Here is a 23,697-nt window from a genome sequence, read left to right as displayed (position 1 = left end):
GTACTTTGTTGTTTCCTTTTTACGAACATCCTGGAGAGACAGTCTGTGAACTCCTGTATTAGTCTTTTCCACAATTTGAAAGGCTTTATGACTTCTGGATTATAGCAAAGTTACTATTCGAAGTGACTTCCTTCATGCTACTGTCACCTGTAATTTGCCCATACTATAAAATTCAATCCCTTTATCTTCTTTGATTCTATTTTTCTTTATTAATGTTTGTTTTTCTCTAAACCCTTTTCTAACTTTATCACATCTCTTGAAGTTATCACATCTGTTGAAACTATTTAAATAGAAAAAAATTTTCGTTCAGTTGTATTTTCAGATTTTATTCTAAGGACAGGATATTACCTTGCTTTAAGACAAATGAATTACTCCTTACATCACTTTTTGATAAATGTCACCTTCTACTCTTTTTGTACTGTGTTTGATTTTTTTTTTAATGATTTAGTGTTAAACTTTTGAAAAATCTAATATTATGCTGTGCTGGAATGTGAATACATTAAGAGTTTTAAGATGAGAAGAGTTACTTATTTTTTTGTACACTTCTGTGTGGTTGTATCTAGTCAATCTTTCTAGTGACTATGGCTGTTTCTTTCAGTGGCTGCCGTTAGGAAGACACTAATGCCTGTGTGTCTGCTCATTGTCTTTTCACTTGTATCATCTGATATACCGTCTCCTGTTCCTAAACTAATAACCATGCTTGTGAAATTCACAGTTTTATTCGATGTACAGTTAGAAGTCAGTTGGTCCTGGAGAGGATTCAAGACCTCCTACAGAGGGAGGTGTCCACTCTCCTATAGAATAAATTATTTGGCTTTAGAGGTATTGTCTCATCCGGTAACCTTTGCTCTTCTTGGTTTACAACTGTAGTTTGAAATATTGAGGTTCTTGAATGGCAGAACATTATTTACTAATCTTAACTTTAAAATAAATGTTACTTAAAATCTTCCAGATTTCAAGCTAAGTAAGGCTGATAATTAGCTAGTAGGCATTGATTGTTTTAAATCTTTTTTTAATAATGTAAAAGATTACATAAAAATAAAATCTGATCTTCAAATTCTTCATCTGTGAAGTGAGGAACTTTAGACTAGAAGATATTTGAAAGATTCTATTTCATTTCCAAAAGTTCTTTACTTTCAAGTCAAACCAACTTCAAAATTGTTTTTTATTTGCTTCAAAATAGCAAAACAAAACCTCCTTTGAATAAGTAAGATTAAGACAGAGGATTTGTAGTGTCGTTTTGCATCTTTATGTATTTATTATCATACTTTTCAAATTATTGGCAATACTGTTTTCTTTTAGAGTGAGGCACAAAGAAATCATTTGGGAAGCACTTTGTGCGTGGTTAGGACTGGTGGGCCTCACTATAAGATAGGTCAGGGACCCAGCCATTTGTTATAAGCCTCTCAGATGTCAGCATCTATAGATACACTTTTTAGTGGTGTTCTGTTTTTCCAGAAGAATTATCCAATCTTCTGGTGGCATGGGAGTGGTAGATATTATACCACACTGCCATGTGTTTGGCACCAAGAGGGTTGGGGGTGAGGTTGTGATCTTGCCATTCGGTGTGTGGACTTTCACTTAGCTCTCCTCCCTCCCACCCTTCAGTCTGCCACCTCTACCCCGACCCTGGTTTCTTGTCTTTTTCTACGATCTACTATATCTGATTGACTTCTAGTCTCCTATTCGGAAGATGGTGGTAGAATTACTTGGTTATCTGGGATATAGGTGTAGGTGATGTCCAGGGGAATTCAAGCATTTGTCCTGTTTCTTTCTCTGTCTTGCTTTAACTCTACAAGTATCTTTCAGTTTTTATTCCCTATTATAGATTGGCTCTTCATCTGTTGAATGTAGCATTTGATGGGAAGCATGGTGAAGAAACCATGGGCTTATAGTCAGATTATTTAAGTGACTTTGGAAAAATTCTTTAGATTATCTGAGTCTCAGTTTCTGCATCCATGCAATGGGGAGAGGAGGAGACTGGCTTCACCAGATTGTTAGGATTAAATAAGATGATGCATAATTGCCTGGCACAAAGCATATAAATCCTTATTCCCTTCAAATATTTCAGTTCAAATACTTTTTCTTCTCTTAAAGATTATATGCTCAGTTTTAGCTCTCTGTCTAAAGATTTGAAATGAGCAGAGCAGATCATTAAATAATCTATTAACTTGAGCTGTTTCCTTTAACTGTAAAATTTCCTATTTTTAGGCTTTATTCAGCAATTTGCAGTGAAATTCAAAGTGGCCATTAGCCACATAATTATTGCAGGAAAAATTCTGTTTGCAATGTAAGCAATTAATAGGCAATAATTTTTAGATTTTACATTTGTAAAATGGCCCACTTATTAATCAGTATTTGGCAGAATACATTTATAAGGAATTACAGATATTTCCTTATCCCTTAAATCACCCATTAGTTTCACTTAAACAGTCATCAGGCCTTTAATCCTGTTACTTATTTCTACATCTGATTAGCCAATCTGCATCAGAAATTAGTGATAGATAATAAACTAGCTTTATAAAAAATTTTGAATTAATCATTACTGATAATACAGTCTGTGCCTTACTATGTAATGAAAACCATTGTGATGGAAGCCATATGCCTCAGGTGTTCTGGTTGACGTTAGTTAATCTGAAATACTTCTGCACTGCTTTTCATAAAACAAAGCCATCTAATTTTTACCCTTTTCTCTTTCTGTATTTTTTCTCTTTTTATTTCTTTATTCATTTTCTGCTCAACTCTTTCAAAAAAATTTTTACTTCTCCCTCATACAGACAACTGTCTTCCCACAAATACTCTATAAATACACTAAATATATATTTATGGTGCCACATTCTAATATAAATAAATTATCAACAGTATATCTCATTCATGTAAGATATTTTGTTACCTGTGCTAAGGATGGCAAAAAAATAATGTTTTGTTTCCGTCTTTCATGGACCTAATGGTGTATTTGAGAGTTATGATTTGAGAATATGAAATACATGAACGTTTAAATAGCACAGACAATATTGTAGATACTAGATAACAATACAGAATTTATTGTCAAATGAATATAAATAGTAATAACTCACTTTAGGGACAGAGTGATTTCTTTCAGTAGAGAGTAGCTTTAAGCTAACATTTGTTGAGCCCTTGTTTTGTACTGGGTTTGTATTAAAAGCTACAGTGCTCGTTTGATTTTCCGTATCTCTTTAAGGTAGTTTTATTCCCTGTTGGTAGATGACTAAACTTCGGCTCAAAAACAAAGTAAGGCAGCTAGAAAGAGGTATAGATGGTATTTTCCTGATACTTTGTTGAGTAGGCTTTAAAGGAGAGTAGGAGCATAATCAGAGGCTAGATTGGCAAAGAACAATTGATGTTCAGGGCCAGGGAGCAACCCAGTGTCACTGGAGGAGAAGGTAGTGGTATGGAGAATGGAGAACAAGGCCTGAAGCAGCACATTTGAAGACAAGTGTGCTGAGTGGAGGAATGGGAACTGTATCCAGAGGAGCAGTGGGAAGCCACAGAAGGATTCTGGTCAGAGGAATGTAAGAATAGCTGCACTGTAGGAAGGTTAATCTGGAAAGAAGGAAAGGCCTTTCAGATAGGGGTCAGTTAGGAAGGTCTTGTAGCAAACAAGGTGTGAATGATAAAGTCTGAACTCTGGTGATCTGGTGATAACGTGGGAGAGAGAGAGGGATAACTATGAAACATTTAAAAGTATATTTGACAAATCTTAGTGACAGAGGATAGCTAAAAACAAATCCAGAAATTTTGGCATACTTAACTACAAGGATGGCTATTACCATTCTTTATTTAGGAAAGGTTATTTTGAATTAATTTAAATCAAAATTTTACTCATAAGTATTTGTTTTGTACATTAAACACTCCTGGGGGGAAAAATTGATTAGACATGTAATTTGGGCCTTTTAGTTTTTCACTTTTATACCATAGATTGTCTAAAAAACCTGAGTTGGCAGTTATCTTCCTGTTATAGATTATTTATTATTTTTATATCAATTTATTGAACTTCTGTTTGAAAAACAAAAACAGTAGATACAGGACATCTGTTTTTGCTTAAAAAAAAGACTAGAGTAAGAAAAGAACTCCATTAATCACATCAATTAATGTGGGTTAATATTCACTACGCAGTCCATATAGACTTAGGCTAGTCTTGGCCTGCCTGAATTTTGAACTTTGTGTAAAGTTTAAGAGAAAACAGGCATAACCTTTGCCTGCAAAATAACACTTGAGCTGAGATGTAAAATCAAATAAATTTTGATATGAGGAAGTTTTCTTACTACTTACAAACTAATATGTGTTTTAACGTTTTGCTATTCATTTCACTGTCATTTGACAGTGTATTTGTTGTTTTAATAAAAAGTAGGAATATATGTTTCTGATAGAATCCTTTGAGTTGGAAGGGTACATAAATTGTATTAATGTCAAAGGATATCTTGATTTCAGGATGCCCCTAAATCGGGTACTAGTTGCAGCTCTCGCTGTTCAAGTTCCAGACAGGATTCTGAGAGCACAAGGCCAGAATCTGAAACAGAAGATGTATTATGGGAAGACTTGTTACATTGTGCAGAATGCCGATCATCTTGTACCAGTGAGACAGATGTGGAAAGTCCTCAAATTAATCCATGTGTGAAAAAAGAATATAGAGACGACCCTTTTCATCAGGTTGGTTTACAGTATTGGATTATGTGGGGCCATCAGTCTAGCTCCTTTAAGTGTATCTACAGATTTTAACAGAGGTGAAGAAAAAGCTTACATTCAATTAATACAATGTTCCTGTATTTTTTTTTTTTCTTTTTATGTGAGCTGTGGTCTGGCTTCATTGGAACATAGAATCTCAGTATTTTTATTATGATGTGTCACTCACCTTGCAAACATAAGTTCCTGAGAAGTTGTTGGTAAATGGAGTTTTGTAAGTCAAATTGTATTTTAGATGCATTAGTCCTTTTCTCACTCCGCAGACTTCATGATCAGATTCATCTACACCTGTGGCCTTAACTCCACCTGTAAGGTTATAATTCACAAATCTACATCTCATGAATATCAGATTGTATCTCCAAGTGCCTAACAGTAATGCTATCAAAAAGAAATATAATGAGAGTTACATATGTTAATTTAAAAGTTTCTGGGTAGCCTCATTAAAAACATTTTAAAAGGTGAAATTAATTTAAATACGTTTTGTTTAACCCAATATATTTAAAATATTATCACTTCAACATATAACTAACATGAAAAAATGAATGAAGTATTTTACATTTTATAATACTCAGACTTCAAAATCTATTGTGATCACTTACAGCACATCTCATTTGGACTAGCCACATTTCAAGCACTCAGTAGCCACATGTGAGTAGGGTACCATATTGGACAGCACAGGTCATAGGACATCTTCATTTCAATGTCCCACCAGTTCTTAACATTTAACCAAAACCCCTCTTTCTTCATAAATCTGTTTTTCTTATGGCACTCACAGTCTTGATGAATGACATCTTCATCCACTCACTCACCAGTCCAGAAACACTGTGGTCATTTAAAATCTTCACTCTTCCTCACCTTCCCTCTTTTATCCAGCTCCTCATCAAATCCTAATAATAAAACCAACAAGTAAACCCTTAGAAAATTAGAGCTAGGAGGAAACCTCCTTAATCTGATAAAAAAAAAAAAAAGTACCTGTCAAAGAGCCTCCTAAAAACGTGTTTATTTAATGGTGAAATTTTAGGAACATTTCTACTAAAGTCAGGAACAAGACAGAGATACCCATTATCGCTGCTTTTTCTATCAGTCCACCAGCATGTATGTTTGTTTGTCTGTTTTAGTTGGACTTAGACTGATTTCAATTCCACATTAAAGAACAAAATGTCAAGAACAGCAAAAATAATTTTGAAGAATAACAGAGGACTTTCCCTACTGGGTATAAAAATTTACTTTAAAGATATAGTAATTAAGATAGTATGGTATAGCTGTATGCTATAGATTGAATTTTATGTCCCCTCAAAATTCATAGGTTGAAACCTAATCCCCAATGTGATAGTATTTGGAGATGGGGCCTTTGGGAGGTGATTAGGTCATGAAGGTATAGCCCTCATGAATAGGATTACTGCCCCTATAAAAGAGGTGCCCTAGAAAACTCCTTTTTCTCTTCCATCATGTGAGGTTACAGCAAAAAGAGGGCAATCTATGAACTAGGGAAGTGAGATCTCACCAGACATCAAATCTGCTGGAAGCTTGATCTTAGACTTCCCACCCTCCAGGACTGTGAGGAACAGATTTATGTTCTTTGTAAGCCATCCAGTCTGTGGTATTTTGTTATAGCAGCCCAAACAGACTAAGACAGTGTGTAAACAAATAGGCCAGTGGGACAGAATAGAAAACCAAGAAAGAGATTCCTACTTACATGGATCTCTAGTGTATGACATATGTGGCATTACCAATCAGTAGAAAAAGGATGGATTGTTCAGTATATGGTTGTGGGCAAAATGATTATTCATACACAAAAATTTATTCTAGATAGGTCCTAAATGCTGTGAAGAAGTAAAACTTTAAAATATTTAGAAGAAAATGTAAGAAAAAATATTTGTTACTTTAGGTAAGAAAATAGTTTTTTAAGCTAGATACAATAGTACAAGCAAACATCAAAAATGAAGGGATTGATAAATTTGAGTATTTTCAAATGTAAAACTTTTAGCTACAAATTAAGACATAAACATTGTTAAAAGACAAGCCACAGGCTAGGAGAAGATTTTTCCAGTATATTACTATACAGAACACATACAGAACTCCTACAGATTTATAAGTAAAAGACAAATGACTCAGTAGAAAAATGAACAAAGGATGTGAACAAGTTACTCCCCTAGATAGTTAATACAGAATAAAGTAAAAATGGTCAGCCTTATTAGTAATCAGGGAAACGTAATTTAGAACAGTCAGGTACCATTTCATATCTATCAGATTGTAAAAATTTTAAATCTGATAAATTTCATAATTTTCAAGAATATGAAGAAAGAACTCTTAGTTAATGCTGGTGTTAGTATAAATCTGCACAACTACTTTGGAGAGTGCTTTGTTATTTTATAATGAAATTGAATGTCTGCTTTCTCTAGGACTCTTCTCACTCCCAACAATATACTTTAGAAGATGGGCACAAGGATACATACATAAAAATGTTCATTGCACTGTGTGTGATAGTGCAAAATGGAAAATAATGCAATAGCCAACAGTAGAAGAGTTAAGAAATCATGGCATGTGATAAAATAGTACACAGCAGTGAAATTGAATGAACTCAGAGTTACATATATCAAAAAGAATAAATCTTGTGAATATAACTGAATGAAAAAAGCAAGGTACAGGATTATACATACGATATACTATTTATAATAAAGTTTTAAAACATGCAAGGTTATATATTAATGAGTAAAAGCATATACAGTAAGAGTATAAAATCATGCAAGGGACTAATAAACACCAAATTTAGAGAGTAGATCTGGGGAATAAAAGAAGGGAATGAGAGCAGGGAAGGGCACAAAGTCAGTTTCAATTTTGCCTGTCATTTTTTAAAATTAAAGTATTTGGAACAAATAGGGATAAAGTAAAAATATAAAACCAAGTGTTATTCTCTATCTGATTGAAATGTTTCAATTAAAAATGTATCAATTCATTTTGGCTTCAGCTATAGGAAGAGTGTAAGGGGAAAGAAGCCTTGTCACAGGTACTTGAGGAGTGAGAATGAGGAATGAGGCTTACAAAGCATGACCGTCAAGCCAGAAAGAGAAAGAAAAATACCATATGATACCACTTAATATGTAGACTCTTAAAAAAATGACACAAATGAACTTATTTACAAAACAAAAACAGACTCACAGACAGAAAACAAACTCATGGTTACCAGGGGGAAAGAGGCGGGTGGAGGGATAAATGGGGAGTTCAGGATTTACAGATGCTAACTACTATACATAAAATAGATAAACAACAAGGTCCTACTGTATAGCACAGGGAACTATATTCAATAGCTTGTAATGCCTATAATGAGAAAGAATATGAAAAGGAATATATGTATATATATGTATAACTGAATCACTATGCTGTACACCAGAAACTAACACAACATTATAAACAAACTATACTTCAATTAAAAAAATAGAATAAAACAACAAAAAAACGCATGACTGTGATAGTTCGGAGAAAATGAAGGAATGTTTTGGTCCCCATGCCCCCAGAGATGAAGATGAGAGCTATTTGAGCACTTATGTGCTTAGGAGAAAAACAGTAGGGAAGAATTGAGGAGGTACAGGAGAAAAAGTTGTTGAGTGAGAATTTCTTAGGGTTCTGAAGAGGAGGCATAGTTAGGAAGCTTTTCCTCCTACAGGAAGAGGAGCACACCCTCTGCTGAGTTAGGAGGATGAGGAAGAGTATGTAAAGCAAGTAAGATGTTGAAAGAGTTACTGCCTGATGGTCTCTATTCTGTGAACTGTTAACAGTAAAGAAATGAGATGGTAGAATTAGGTGCTTGTGGGTGATGGTGAAAGCTTGAAGTTGCCATTTGTGGGAAATGGAGATGGTGGGGAAAGAGTATGTGTTCAAGCCAGTTAACACATTAAAAGAGTCACACTGCCATATTGTTGAGGGTCCACCTGGGTTCTGAAACCATGAATTTGTTGTTGCCCATTCTATACAGTTGTGTGATATTCTTCAGAATATAGTATAATAATCATTATAATAGCAAACATATAAGAAGCATTTATTGTATACAGTTCACTGTGCAAAGTAATCTAGATGCAGTGTCTCAAGCAATTCTCACTACCTGTGATAGTATAGTTTATTTTTTATTTTATAGATGAGAAAATGGAGTCTTAGAATTAAATAATGCCCCCAGAGTCACACAGTGCAGGTGCTAAATAGTTGCTATTCAAAGGACAGGATTGGGGCTGATAATACTGATTGAAATAATGGATATGGTAAGAATCTAGATATGTCAGGTTGAGAAGGAAATGAATCCAGGAAGAAACTGATAGATTGAAGGATAAGTATATTCAAGGAAAGGTGTTTTTTGAATTGAAGTTTTGAGAGACCTGGGAAGAGGTTGTAGTTGAAGGCTCATTTCTGAATTAGAGCAGTTCTGTGTGTTGACAGGGTCTGAGATATGGCCATGGGAACAGCTGAAAGTCCCTGAATTTAAGAAGTGGGAAAAATAAGTAAATAAAACAACAGTGAGCAATGTTTGAGAATAGGGTGTTGGATGAGTCATTTGCATCTTCATGTAAGCCAGTGAGGATAATAACTAGAACTGAGGTTTAGGAAAATGCCTGTGAGCTATTTTCCCAGCAACACTGTAAGTGGTGCAGAGGCAGGGATTATGTATCCTTTTGCTCCCTGTTGTATCAGTTCCTGGTACATAGTAGGCATATAATAGGTACTAGTTGAGTGAATGAATGAAAAAAAAATTTTTTTTCAAAACATGCCAATTAGGCCTATTTTAAGTGATTTAAAAAATTGTTCTGATGAATGCTCTTTATAATAAATTGGTCCTAAATCTTGTTACACCACCCTGCTCCTTTTTTGATAAGATAAATTTTTTTTTAATGTTCTACTCTGGGTATTTAATTATAGTATACTAAGCTTACATTGGTTTTGCCAATGTAAAGACTTTTTTGCATACATTTCGTGTTCTGAGACTTCTGAAAATAAGCTCATGTTTTCAGTTTTACTAATAGTTGTGTAATGGATATTAGCTCCCTTTAACAAAAAACTGCTGAGCAATATCTGTTTTAGATTTGGAGGACCCTTTTCTGTGTACCATGAAGACTGAAAAAAATCCCTCATAAAGAAACACTGAATATTTGAATCAGTGTGCAGTAGTCAGGATGTCACCAAATTTATACTTTTGTTTTATTTTCTTTGTAAATAGTTATTGAAACATTTCTAAAGGAGAAAAATTTTCTCCTGTAGTCATGGCTTAGTATATAATAAAATATAAAGCCACATTCAAGTGAAATTCATTTTCAGTTGGTAAAGCCATATTTTAGTGGCTACAGTTCCCACAGGTGGAAACTCCAGTAAGGCAATTGTCGTGGTTAATTTATTTGAAATAAAACATGCCACTACTTAAGTGTTGAGGTTTTCAGGCAGTTTTGAATGAACAAGGGGCAAAGCAGTTAAGATTTTGATGAGGATAAAGCACAACCATTGAAAAAGTTCCAAATTTTAGTTTGAAAAACAACTAAGAAGAACATGTGTGATAAAATTATAAAATGGAATTTCTTGCTCTGTTGTTTTCCCTGAGCCTTTTAAAAAGTGTTTTATGTTATGTTCTTCTCCATACATCATAGGCCATACATGTTTCAACAAGATAGTTTTTCAGAGTACATTTGACAGACACATTCACACATGCAGATACCTGTATCTTTTAACTAACTCTTCAAATTCTCCATTTTCTAGTTGCTCTTTACTCTGTTGCCTTTTGGCTTTCTAGAAATAGGGAAATGCTATCAAATGCTGGTTAGAGTAACTGGGAAGTTACCTGGGCAAAATGAGTACTTTTAAAAGGAGAGTAGAGAACTGTTTGATTTCCTATTTCTGTCTGTAGATGGACATTCTTGGTGGTGGTGTGCCTTGCATCATGTAATTCACTGGTATAGACTGAGAGTTTAAAAAAGAAAAAAGAAAAAGAAAAACCAAAAAAACCAGTCTGTGTATCAGTGGTTGAAATCTGTTGCCTTTCAGGCTTAACACTTTTTCCATTCAGCTGCTCATACTTGATCCTAACTTTTTAGTTGCACTGTGTTTCATAATTGTTAAATTTCTAGGGAAAGTTTGATGCATATTTTGGTGCAAATTATTTCTAGCCCAAACTAGAATATTTTGTTTGGGGATAAATTATAAAACATCATAAGGAAGTAAGTGGATAATTAATAACTAGTATCTCATAGCTCTTAAGGCTCTCCAGTAGTGAAATACATACCATGAAGGTTAATGTATATTAAACTACTAAATCTTTGGAAAAGATAAAGTTTTAGGGGAAACTTCTTCATAGTCAAATAACTAAATGTGAAAGGGTTTTGCCAGTACCATGACTACTGGCATTATGGTTTGCCTATGTAATTATTAATTAGGTTTTACTCTGTTTATAATAAAGAGAATATATAGTCTTACATAAAGAAAATTAATGTATGAGATCAGAATGAAGATTTCTCATATCTGTTTTCTTATATATTGTATTATTATTTTGTACCTTTAATTGAAATGAATCAATGCAGCTTTATTCCCCCTAGAGGAAAATATTATATTCCTCAGTTTACAGAAACTTCTTTACCATATTTTAAACACATTTTTGTCCTCCAAAGAATATTCTAAAGTAGATTCTTCTGTTCATAGAAGTTATTTTAATGAAGTGTGTTATAAAAATAAGTTAGAAATACTGTAATGTAAACAAACAAATTTATCCCTCTCTGGGGCTAATCTTTTACTGTTACTTTTATCAATATCTGTTAATATAAAAATTAGTGTTTTATTAATTTTACTGCTATATTTAACCCACGACTATCCTGTTTTGAAGTTATATTCCTTTAATTATAGATCTCAAAAAAACAAACAAAAAAACCCCAAACGACCTTACATATCAGATTATTTGTATTAAAGCTTTCAGTTTTTCTTTTTACCTTTTTCTATTTCTTGAAACCTCAAGATATACCTTATTCTATTGTGAAAGTACTTCTAGTTCTGTGTGCTTCAGCTTGCAATATTTGCTTTCAGAGGAAAAAAAAAGTTAAATCGAACCTTTGGAGAAAGGATAGATTAAAAATCAGAAAAGTAACTAAATCAAATATTAAGGGTAGGTGTGTATCTTTTTTCAGAATGAGACTGCATTACTGTTTAATCTTTCAAAGAGGTTCAAATCTCAGCTGTCATATTCTTTTGTATTGAATGATCATAAATTGGACAATTGGTAATATAAACATACGAATTTGATGTCCATTTGTCTTTGAACACTAGTGTATTAGTTACGTAGGCGGACAGACTACTAAGTGCTTTTGCTGATGCATTTTAGAGTATATTTGAACAATAGATTGCCTAATATATGTAATAGAAAGTTCTTAACTTGTTTTTGTAACTGTAATTATGTTACTTGTTCAGTGTATGCTAATTTTAAGATAGAATTTTTAGTGTCATTGACATTGTGCATGATCTGACTACGCATAGGTACATACATATGTTCTATTTATAAAATATAAATGCATCTATCAATTTCTACTTTTTAGTGTAGATAAAATTGTGTCTGTGTATATAGAGATACATACACACATACATGTTTTATAAAATGCAATTAATACATTCACCAATTTCTATTTATTTTTTATAGAGTCATTTGCCCTGGCTCCATAGTCCCCACCCGGGATTAGAAAAAATAAGTGCTATCGTATGGGAAGGTAATGACTGCAAGAAAGCGGACATGTCTGTACTTGAAATCAGTGGAATGATAATGAACAGGGTGGGTTTTTAAATTTTAATCTTTAGTTCAAGGATAAGACAGTGATTATTAATATATGAAACGATTACTGGGGATGTTATATTTATAACCCACTCACCTCATTTCTTCAACCAGAAAAAAAAAAGTTACTTGTGTTTGGCTCCATCTGTGATTTAAACACTGATTTGTCACCAGACCACTCTGATCTTTTTGTGTTTTTCATTCTTCTAATTAAGAGTAGGTGATACAATCTAAATTTTTCTACTTTTATGTTATTCTTTCTTTTGCTTTCAGTAGATCAAATTCAGGAGCTGTTAGGTATATACAGGTGTTGCTAGATATATATAAATGAAAACTTAACTTTTCTGTATCATTTCTGTATCATTCATTTATTTATTACTACCCAAAACATTATAGAAAATTGGTATTGATGCTTGCCTACTTAAATATATAGAAGTAATGCAGCTAGTGGTAAAAATCTTGAGTAATTTGAAGTAACAGAGTACAAATACTACAGATTTTAATTTCAATATTTCTATTAAATTATTTCTTTTATGAGATCATTACTACTTTTAAAGTTTTACCTGATTCCTCTGGACAACTAGGCATGATTTAGTTTGCAGTTCTAAAAGCCCTGTGTGGTGTTGGGCTAGAATTGTTTGTGCACACTTTACATAGGACAGGAATTAAAATAACTAGTTTTAGAAATTGATCTGCTTCCTGTTACATATTTCAGTGTGAGCAATGAAAAGCTACTGACAAGGAATCTCTAAAGACTTGGATCTGATTGATGGTCCATACTTTAACTATCTGTGAACTAGCAGATTTTTACATAATGTATATATAATATGATGATAAAAAGTTAGTTAGATATTTAAGATCCCTTCCATCCTACCAATCTTATATTTCCCTATTATTTAATTTCCGTTTCCTTTTTTTAAAAAAATAATTCCCCCACCCTTTTTTCCTCTCTTTTTAAATTTGTCCCTTTCTAGCATATTCTCTCTTTTAAAATGATGTTAGAGTTTAAGGAGATACCCATTTGTATATTGAACTCTTTGAGGAAAAACACAAATGACAAATTTATCAAATAAGTATAATTCTAGATTTTTTTCTTTAGCTGATTTTAAGTGGGTATGAGATCTCCTCATTCTTTTTAATATTGCGGTGTTTGTGAATATTTTTAGCTTTTAAATAATGAGATACATAGAGTATTTTTTCAAGATCCCGATAAGACGAAGTTAGTGAATCCTTTTGCATTTGCTTAGTGAATTAGAGGTCTGATAATGAACAGGTTTTAAAAATTGAAAAAATAATCACTTAACATTTTATGTAAAATAGGCTCTCAAACTTTGAGTAAATTTAGATTTCATCATTCATGAACTAAAACTAATGTATTTTAACAAGAGGATTTCATATTGCTACAAATAAAATAATGCTTAATAGGAACTCATTTTATTGTGGATAAAATTTGTGTAATTTTTTTTTCTCTTTTTCCCTCTCTCTATAAAGGTAAACAGCCACATACCGGGAATAGGATACCAGATTTTTGGAAATGCAATCTCTCTAATCCTGGGTTTAACTCCATTTGTTTTCCGACTCTCCCAAGCTACAGACTTGGAACAACTCACAGCACATTCTGCTTCAGAACTTTCTATAATTGCGTTTGGTTCTAATGAAGATATCCTAGTTCTTTCTATGGTTATAATAAGTTTTGTGGTTCGTGTGTCTCTTGTTTGGATTTTCTTTTTTTTGCTCTGTGTAGCAGAAAGAACTTATAAACAGGTGGGTATAACGTAGACTTCCAAATAGAGAGTATTTTATCCTTTCATTATATTCAAAATATTCCAGAAGTATTTTAGTATTTCATTAAATCACTCTGACCTGCTAATTATTTTCCTGTTTTGTTTTTATAATACTTAACCAAATAAAATTTTAATAATCCATGTTTTGTTGATTTTTGTTTTTATGTGGTAATCTGCTTGGAAATTAATTTTTAATCTTAATCTTTTTTAGCGATTACTTTTTGCAAAACTCTTTGGACATTTAACATCGGCAAGGAGGGCTCGAAAATCTGAGGTTCCCCATTTCCGATTGAAGAAAGTACAGAATATAAAAATGTGGCTCTCTCTCCGGTCCTATCTTAAGGTAGAATGGTAGTGATAAAAGTACTCTTAATGTGCTGGCTTCCTCTCATAGTTTCTTTGTCAGTATGTATGTATGTCTAGATGTATATATTACATTTACATTTGTACTCATATGGTGCTATGTGGCCATGCTTGGTGTTCTTTTTGATCCATATGCAGAAATTTAAAATCTTTACCTGATTCTTTACAGTAAAACACTTGAAGTCTAAAAGGCTTAAATGCATTTAGGTAGATGATTCAAGATCAGATTGTCTTAAATTTATCTTTGTTCATAAATTTCGCCAACTTCTACTCATTCAAAAGCTAGATTATGAATGATTTTGTTTCTACCTAGAATGGTTATCACAAGCCAGCAGAGGGAGCCCACTGCTTTAAAAAAAGAATTTTTAAAACATGTCAGTGAGTTGCTTCACTGAAGTGGCCTATTACTACTTGGAAATATTAGCTTGCAATTCTAAGCCATCCTTTTCATGCCATTCTTTTCCTTTAAGCTTTTTAAATAACTTTCCTAATTATTGAATTAAGATATAAAAACTCAGCAGGGAAATGGGAAACATCTGAATGAGTTTTAGGAAAATACTTCTGAGAATTACTTCTTTGTTGCATTAGCAGTGAATTTCATTATGTGTGGAGTAATCATGTCTTAATAAAGTTGACCTAAAGGCCAACTATTCTCTGACATATTTAAATCTTTAATGCTTTTTATTTTGAAATAACAAGGAAAGAAGTAGAAACAATTAGCACTATTTATCAATGCTTTCACTTTAAAAAGTCATCATTTTGTTTATTTATTTAACTTGTTAAATTCAACTAACTTACTCTCCATTGGGATGTGCTACAAATTGGAGTAGGTTATTTTTTCTCACTGTGACACCTCTGGAAGGATGGATATGATCTTTGTTACATGGCTTAGTGAGGAGCCACCCAAAATTTCCCCTCACTATCAACCTCAAGTAGGTATTGCATTCTTTTATGCATTGATTATTTTTTTCAGTAAACATTTATTTAATGTTAACCATGTGCTATTCGCTATTGATGAGATGAAAGTCCCTACCCTTAGGAGCTTATACTTCAGTGAGGGAAACATGTAACCCCAGACCTAGGAATTATCCTGGGTACTGACTTCCCTGTCTTGCATTTCCAACATCCAGTTTATCACCAATTCCCACCCTTTCTGCTTCCAAAATATATCTTGAATCCATTTACTTCTCTTTGTTTCCATTTCCACCACCCTAATTGCAGCCACCAGTCACCTTCTGTATTGGACTACTGCAGTTGCCTCTTAATTGGCCTCCCAGTATTCCTGTTTCCTCCTAATATTTTCTTCAGTTTGCCACCAGAAATCTTTTAAAACTGTAGATTTGATCATAATTCTTAAAACTTTTTGAAGGTTCCCCATTGCTCTTAGAATGAAGAACCAAAGTCTTTACAGGACTTATAATGCCTTTTGTGACCCAGTTCCTGCAAATAGCCTGTCCCTCTTGTCTCATTTTGAAACACTTTTCTCCCTACATTCCAGCCCCACTACACTGCTTCTGCTCTTTGAATGCACTATAATCTTCTGTTTTATGCTCTTCCACATACTGTTCATTCTGCCAACAACACTACCATGTACCATTATGCCCCTGCACCTTAGCTTGGTACAGTCTGGGAGTTAGGAGTGTGGTCCTGGGAAGATCTCCCTAAGGAAGTGATATTTACACCAAACTCCCTACCAATTTTCTCAAAACATTCTATACCTTTCCTTTGTAGCACTCATGACAACTTATCATATATGTCTATCACTATGCGCTTGAAGTCTGGCTCCTTATGAGTTCCTGTGAAGACAGCATCCATGTCTATTTTGTTCTTTGCTATATTTCCAGCACCTAGCAGTGCCTCAAGGTGCTCAAGAAACATGTTGAATAAATGATTAGTGTTTGACAAAATGGAATATTTTTAAGTAATCCTAAGAATTCTATGCTATATATTCACCATTTTCAGTGTTGCAAATCCTCAGGAAATAACAATTTAAAATTCATCTTACAAATTAGGTATATTTTCAGTGTTATAAGTTATAATCAGTGTGCAGTGATGGGTTAATACCTTAATTGAAAGCATGGAATTAGCTGCTAATCAGTAAATATATTTAAGTGTTTTCCTTTTTTCCCCACAGCGTCGAGGTCCTCAGCGATCAGTTGATGTAATAGTTTCATCTGCTTTCTTGTTGACTATCTCAGTTGTATTTATCTGTTGTGCCCAGGTGAGTTAACTTGTTCTGTGTAGAAATTACATAATCAGATCTATAAATATTCAGCCTCAGAAGGCTTTCTAATAATAAACAAATAATATAAGTAAGCGTAGTTACACAAGTTTTGAAATTGACTTTTTACAGTTTATTTTTTTTAGTAGAATAAATACATGCATCTTATTCATTGCTGTCAAACAGTGGCTCACTTACTCTCAGATGTCTATTGATTGAACATATAATAATTAGTTTGTGCCTACAATTCACCTGCTTTATTTCCCAAAACCAACTCATAAATGACTAGAGTTATGAAATTGTTTCAGACTATTTTCCATGAATCTCTGCTTTATTCACATTTAATATTAGTTCTTTTATATCTGAATTGTCACTGTGACTTGACTGTCTTGTGCTCTGAAAAAGAATTTTCATTGACCAAGATCAGTCAGGAAACTCAAAAGTATATCCTGTGCTATAAAATGTAAATTTCCATTTTAAGTAATAGACACACTAGATTACCTGAAAAATTTTCTGCTTTTAAAACATCATATAATGCTGGGGAAATAAAAAACCCCAGCCTTTTAGTACAAATAGGAGCTTTTTAATATACATACTACATGTATGTCTGAGTTTATAAAAGATAGTAAGGGGTCAAAAATGAAGATAAAACTGAAAAACAGAGCAATTAAGTATATGTGTTAATGCTATGGCAGCCCTAGGATAAGGACATGAGGTACGTTGGTAGTCTTAGTACCCAAGAGACTTGAGATTTTATGCCCATGTGAGGACAGAAGATGAGGTCTGAACCTGCCAAACCTCCTTAACATACACCGTAAGGCCAGAATCCTCAAGGGCCTAGAGTCTCAGTGAAAAGATGAAATAAGAAAAACAGTCAAATCAACAGCACAGAAAGACAATAAGGAAGCATGTCTGATTCTGCCTGGATTCTGGCAGGGAGGCAGGGAAGGTCTCTCCTAAGAATATGTGACTGTAGGTCTGCCCTTATTACAGGTTCAGAGTTCAAAGGTACATTACAGATCTTGTCCTGTAACCCCTATGTCAAGAAGTTAATATAAAAAGTGATCCTAGACTCCTGGATACCTGGAGGAACCAAAACCAAGACTGTTCTGGGGGATGTGAATGTGACTTCAACCCTAGGCCTCATAGGATTTCCACAGATAAAGCCCCTTTCAAGTTTAACATGCGAAAAAAACAATCCAACACAAATGAATCAACAGATCAACACATAGCAGGAGTACATCTCCAGCTACTTAAGATCTGATGAGATAGAAACTGTAAGATAAGCTTGTTTAAAATGATGCCTTTAGCATAAATAATAATATGAAAAAACAGATTTCAAAAGAGCCAAACATCACTTCATAGAAGTGAAAAATACAATCACTGACATTAAAAACACAATAAACAATAAATAGCAGACTGAAGACAGCTAAAGATAATTAGTAAACTGGGAGATGGAAGAAATTAACTGGAATATAGAACAGAGATGATGAGATGGAAATATGAAAAGGAGATTGAGACAAATGGGGGATCCAACATATATCTAACAGAAATTTCAGATGGAAAGAAGAGGGAGAGAAATATGTAGAGAGAAAATGGCTAAGTTTTTCTGAATTGATGAAAGACATTAATTTTCAGGTTTAGGAGGCACAACAAGAATAAGAAGAAGCAATAAAAATAAATCTACAGTTAGACACATTATAGAGAAATTGTAGAACACCAAAAACAAAGAGAAAAATCTTAAAAGCAACCAAAATGAAAAAGATTGATTTCTTTACTCACAATTCCTTATTGCATTAGTCTTTTATTTGGGGTTTAATTTCCATGTTCCTGAAGTACATCCTGTAGTAGTTCTGTCTCCTCTGAACATAAAATCTATCTATTATTATCAACAAAAGACACATGGAACATAATATTTGAATGTAAAAGAATAGAAACGTATATTGTAGGTAAATATTAGCCAAAAGAAAGCTGGTGAACTTATGTTAATATCAGATGAAATAGACTGTAGTCCAAGAAACATTATTGGGGATAAAGAGAAACTTGACAAAAAGTAAAAGAAGAATTCATCAAGAAGATCTAATAATTCTAAACTTGTATGCATATAATCGTATAACTTCAAACATATTTATATACAGCCAAAATCAGTATCACTGTAGTAAGAAATTGACAAAATACCACATTGGGAGGTTTCAACACATTTCTTTCAGTAATTGATAGATTAAACAGAAAAAAATATGAAGATATGTATCTAAACAAGATAGTTAAAATTTTGTTCTATATTTGGACAGTACTTATTCTTTTCAGGCATAAGGACAGTTTATAAAACTTTTCTATGTAGTGGGTGACAAAGTGATTCTCAGCTGATAACCGTACAGACCACTGGCTGTATGCAGTTAAAGTAAAAACAAATGACAGCAACAAAAAAACATACACTTGGAAATTTCAAAACATACTTGTAAATAACATTTAAAAAAGAAAAAGCACAGTATTAAACTCTTAACTACTGGAACAGTTGAGACTTTTTTTAAAGAATACTCGTATAAGTTGCTTTATGTCATTTAAGTTGAAAGCTTGAGTGGGTGGTTTTGTAGAAATGCATAATTTATTGATTTAAACTGCATAATTTATTGATTTAAACTGACTCAAAAAGTAACTGGAAACCTGCTAAGAACTGTAATGATAAAGCAGTATTGATTCAGTAGTTTAAAAATCTACTGCCAACAAAAATCCTCTAGACCCATGGGATTTTACAGATGAATGTTGCCAAATGTTCAAATAAACAGGTAATCCTAATCCTACAGAAAAGATCTAGACAATAGAAAAAGAGGGAATATTCCTGAAACTCATTTTGTGTTTAATATAACCTTGATACCAATACCAGAGAGAGAGTATGAAAATAGGAAGCAATGAGCTAATTTCCCTTATTAACTTAGATGTAGAACACTAGGACGTTTTTTCCTAGCCAGCAATCTAATGACAATAAATATGCCATGATAAAGATAGTCTGTCCCTGGGATAAAAAGATTTTCAAGTTAGGAAATCCATAAATCTAGTTTTGAACTCTTTTAGTTGATTTAAAGGAGGAGAAAAATCTCTAATCATTTCAATAGATACAGAAAACAAATTAGTAAATTTCAGTGGAGGTTCATATGTAATACAATGGCTAGAAAGTATTGTTCTTAATCTGATAAAAGTATATCTTTCAAAAATTGGAGTAAACATTGTACATATGATATTTATTATCTTGGGGATATTTACTTGAAAACCAGGAATAAGACACATTCCCTCTCTATCTTGCAGTTAGCATTTTCATCAAGACAGGAAAAAAAATTGTATAAAGATTGGAAAGGAAAAAATAAAATCTTAGAGTATATGATTGTCTATGTAGAACATCCAGGTAACTTTACAAATTATTAAAAATATGATATATTTTTAGAAGATCAAGATCAACAGAAATGTGTATAATATCAGCCTAAAAGAATCAATTTTGTTCCTATACCCAGAGATCAGCAGACTTCCTCTGTAAAGGGCCAGACAGAAAATATTTTAGAATTTTGCCTAATATATTCAGTCTCTCATATAATCTTCTTCCCCCTACCCCTCCCTAAAAATTATAAGTACTACAAAAGACACCATAAATGACAAAACAGAGTCTGGGAAGAGATATTGTCAATATATGACTTAAATAATTTTGTTATTCAAAATATATAAATAATTTCTACAAATCAGTTAGAAAAACAAGACAATCTAACAGAAAAAAGTGAATATAGAATATAAAAGGTAATTTACAAAAGAGGAAACCCAGTGACCAGCAAGCATATGAAGCGTATTCATCCTCCATAAGTAATCAGGAAAAGTGAAATTAAAACAATAAGAGAGCAATTTACATCCATCATATTTGCAGGTGTTAGGAAGTTGGATAATACCAAGTGTGCACTGAAATGAGGGCAGAGTGAACTCTGTTACACTACTGAGAGCATAGATTGTTTCAGGGATAAATTTGTAGTATCTCCTAAAATTGAATATGTGAATATCCAAGGACTCAGCAGTTTTACTCCTAAATTTTAACTCCTTGAGAAAGTCTTACATGTGTGCATAAGGAGATGCCTAAGAGAATACTTATTGCAGCATTGTTTGTAATAAGGAAAATTGGCAACTAAAGAAGTATTAATTGGTAGAGTATTAATAAATGTTAACTGGTATATTCTTTTACTGTAATACCTTATAGGATTTAGAATGAATGAATTTGAGCTTAGTGTATCATGGATAAGTGGATTAACTTTGAAAACAAAGTCCATTGAAATAAAAATTGAAGAATGATATGGGCAATGTGATAGCATTTATATAAATTCTAAAATATATATAAAATAACATGGTTTTAACATATATAGCTAAACTATAAATGCAAAATTTGTTACTCTTACAGAGGTGGTGGGGAAGAAGGGGAAGAGTGATTAAGGAAAAGTTTAAGAGGGATTCAACGAAATCTTTTTTATTTTTCAAAAATCTGAAAGAATATTGCAAAATATTAAGATTTGACAAAAGTGGGTAGAGGCCCCATGGGTTTCATTACATTATACTCTGTACTTTTTAATGTGCTTGAAATATTTTCTAATAAATGTGGATATTTAAAAAATGTAATTCTATATCCATGGTCAATTTGTAGGAAGTAAAATGTTATTTTCTTTTAAAAAGAAATTGTTTGAATCACATTACTTCTTCATATTGCCTTTTTCATATACTTTAGTTGCTTCATGTACATGAGATCTTCCTTGATTGTCACTACAATTGGGAACTGGTAATCTGGTGCATCTCGTTAACACTTTTTCTCCTAAGATTTGTTACCCTTGGATCAGAAACAAGTAAAAAATATAGCAATACCTCGATATTACTTACTGAACAGGTGAGAATGCATGTTTATTAATGTTATAAATTGATGCCTATAATCTATACATTAAACTAAAATGTTTTCATTTATTTCAAGTTTTTCAGGAACTTGTGTTACTAAGACCATTTGTGTTATAGAGCAAAACTTGAAATTTGATAGGGCAGAAGCCTTTCTTCAGTGTTTCTGCCTTGAGACAGACTTCAAATCTAATCTACTGTTTTTATGTCCCATTTTCATTTGACAAGAAGGAAGTACCATTTGTAGAAATGATGGATTTTTAAACCATTAATGAGCTATGTTTGCCTTGCAGTGTGGCAGAGCCATATTTGAATAAGCATAAATTTTTATTCAATAGAAAGGATAAAGCATAATTTTGATGGTTAACTTTATTTTGTATGGTTTTGTTTAAATATTTTCCTTACCATTTCATAGGAATCATTCAAACAAACTTATTGCCAGTGAACTTGCTGAGTGTTTTGTCAGGAATAGTTTGATTTTTAAAAATTGTAACCCTCTCAAACCAACTCAAAGGGAAAGGGGAGAGCAGCACACAAACCAGTTGATTCACTTTACTACAGTTATTATTTATCGTCTGGATTGGTTTGACTCTGGAACTAAAGTGTTTCAACTTTTACATAGTGACATCAGTGTTCCTTTCTTCTTTCAGCTTTTAATTACTTTTGAAAAATTTTAAAAACAGTTATTTTCTTTTTATAAAATAAGTTTATTATAAGAAATTTGGAATATACAATTAAATATGAAGAATATTAAAATCACCAGTAATAACCAGAGAACTACCATTAATATTTTAGTGAATATCTTTCAGTTCCTTTTAAAAATTGTTATAATATAAAGTATATTTGTTTACTTTTTTTTTTAATAAAAGATAAACCTCTACTTGAAAATGGAGAAGAAACCTAACAAAAAAGAGGAACTGACACTAGTGAATAATGTTTTAAAACTGGCTACTAAACTGCTGAAGGTAAAAATGGAATTGAAAGTGGGCATAATGTAGAATATGCTGTTCTGATGTTATGTCTTAGTTTTTTGTTTGTAGATCCTACTTTATATTTGGTTTTCATGAATAACCAAGTTTGTTTCCAAATTATATTTGAGCACAGTTGTGTAATTTACATTTTATTTCTCATTGAAAAACTAATCAAAGTAAGCCAAATTGTTTCATTTTGAAATTTTAATCACTTTTGAAAATTTAAGACTTTTCATAAATGTTTAGAGTATTGTAGAGGTTGGTATCTTTGGAAATTTTTGTGTCCTAGAACTTAAAGTAGATTTCAAAAAAGATTTGATGTTATTTTGGAAAATTTTTTTCATTTCTCAGAGTAGTCTTCTGCTTGATCTGAAGCTTAAGAAGTAGTAATATATAATCATTATAATAAATACATATCACCAATAAATATTTAAATTTTCAAAGCATTGTTGGTAACAAAAAGAATATAATTTTAGTATGTCTGATCTCATAATAATAACTCTTTGGAGGTAATTTAATAAAATATTTTTATCACTGCTTTGCAGTGTTAGTAATGCTTTTCTTAAAAGGAAAAAAAAATTTTTTTAATCTCAGTTTCTATATCCAACTGAACGTATTTCTGAGAATTATTTAAAAGTGTTCATACAATAGTATGAAATTAGTTGTGTCTCAATGTTATGGTTAATTCTTCAGTGAACTAAAATGTATTGACTGAAATGTATTGAACTAAATGTATATAGACTGCACCTCATAGCATATTAGGTAGGCATTGAAAGGATTCAGAAACCTACCTAGGTGAGGTTTTTGATACATAAATATTGAGAATCTTCAGAGTATAGGCACTGTGCTAGACAGGAGAAGGCTAGAAAGATGAGACTTGTGAGCAGCTTCAGTTGCAAAGTAGAGAGAAACAAAAATAGTTAAAATACAAAGCACACTAGTGTGATCCTTTTTGATTATACA

General features: G+C 32.5%; 1 protein-coding gene across 15 annotated transcripts in view; it reads left to right on the top strand.

Moving 5' to 3' along the window:
• Positions 1 to 23,697, top strand: part of PHTF2 (putative homeodomain transcription factor 2) — a 175,812-nt gene that overhangs the window by 81,063 nt on the left and 71,052 nt on the right. For 13 of the 15 annotated variants that reach the window (XM_074367579.1, XM_074367580.1, XM_074367590.1 and 10 more), the window contains 7 exons: positions 4,453 to 4,671; positions 12,359 to 12,487; positions 13,979 to 14,251; positions 14,483 to 14,614; positions 16,769 to 16,855; positions 21,606 to 21,761; positions 22,633 to 22,728. In XM_074367579.1, the coding sequence (XP_074223680.1) occupies positions 4,453 to 4,671; positions 12,359 to 12,487; positions 13,979 to 14,251; positions 14,483 to 14,614; positions 16,769 to 16,855; positions 21,606 to 21,761; positions 22,633 to 22,728 (1,092 nt within the window). The remainder of the gene's footprint in view (positions 1 to 4,452; positions 4,672 to 12,358; positions 12,488 to 13,978; positions 14,252 to 14,482; positions 14,615 to 16,768; positions 16,856 to 21,605; positions 21,762 to 22,632; positions 22,729 to 23,697) is intronic. The other 2 variants (XM_074367591.1, XM_010946648.3) reach the window with 1 other exon arrangement.

This window comes from Camelus bactrianus, chromosome 7 (assembly GCF_048773025.1).
Source record: "Camelus bactrianus isolate YW-2024 breed Bactrian camel chromosome 7, ASM4877302v1, whole genome shotgun sequence".
In the NCBI taxonomy this organism is placed as follows: Eukaryota; Metazoa; Chordata; class Mammalia; order Artiodactyla; family Camelidae; genus Camelus; species Camelus bactrianus.
Note: the sequence above shows the minus strand (reverse complement) of the source record. Positions and strands in the feature narration are given on the sequence as shown.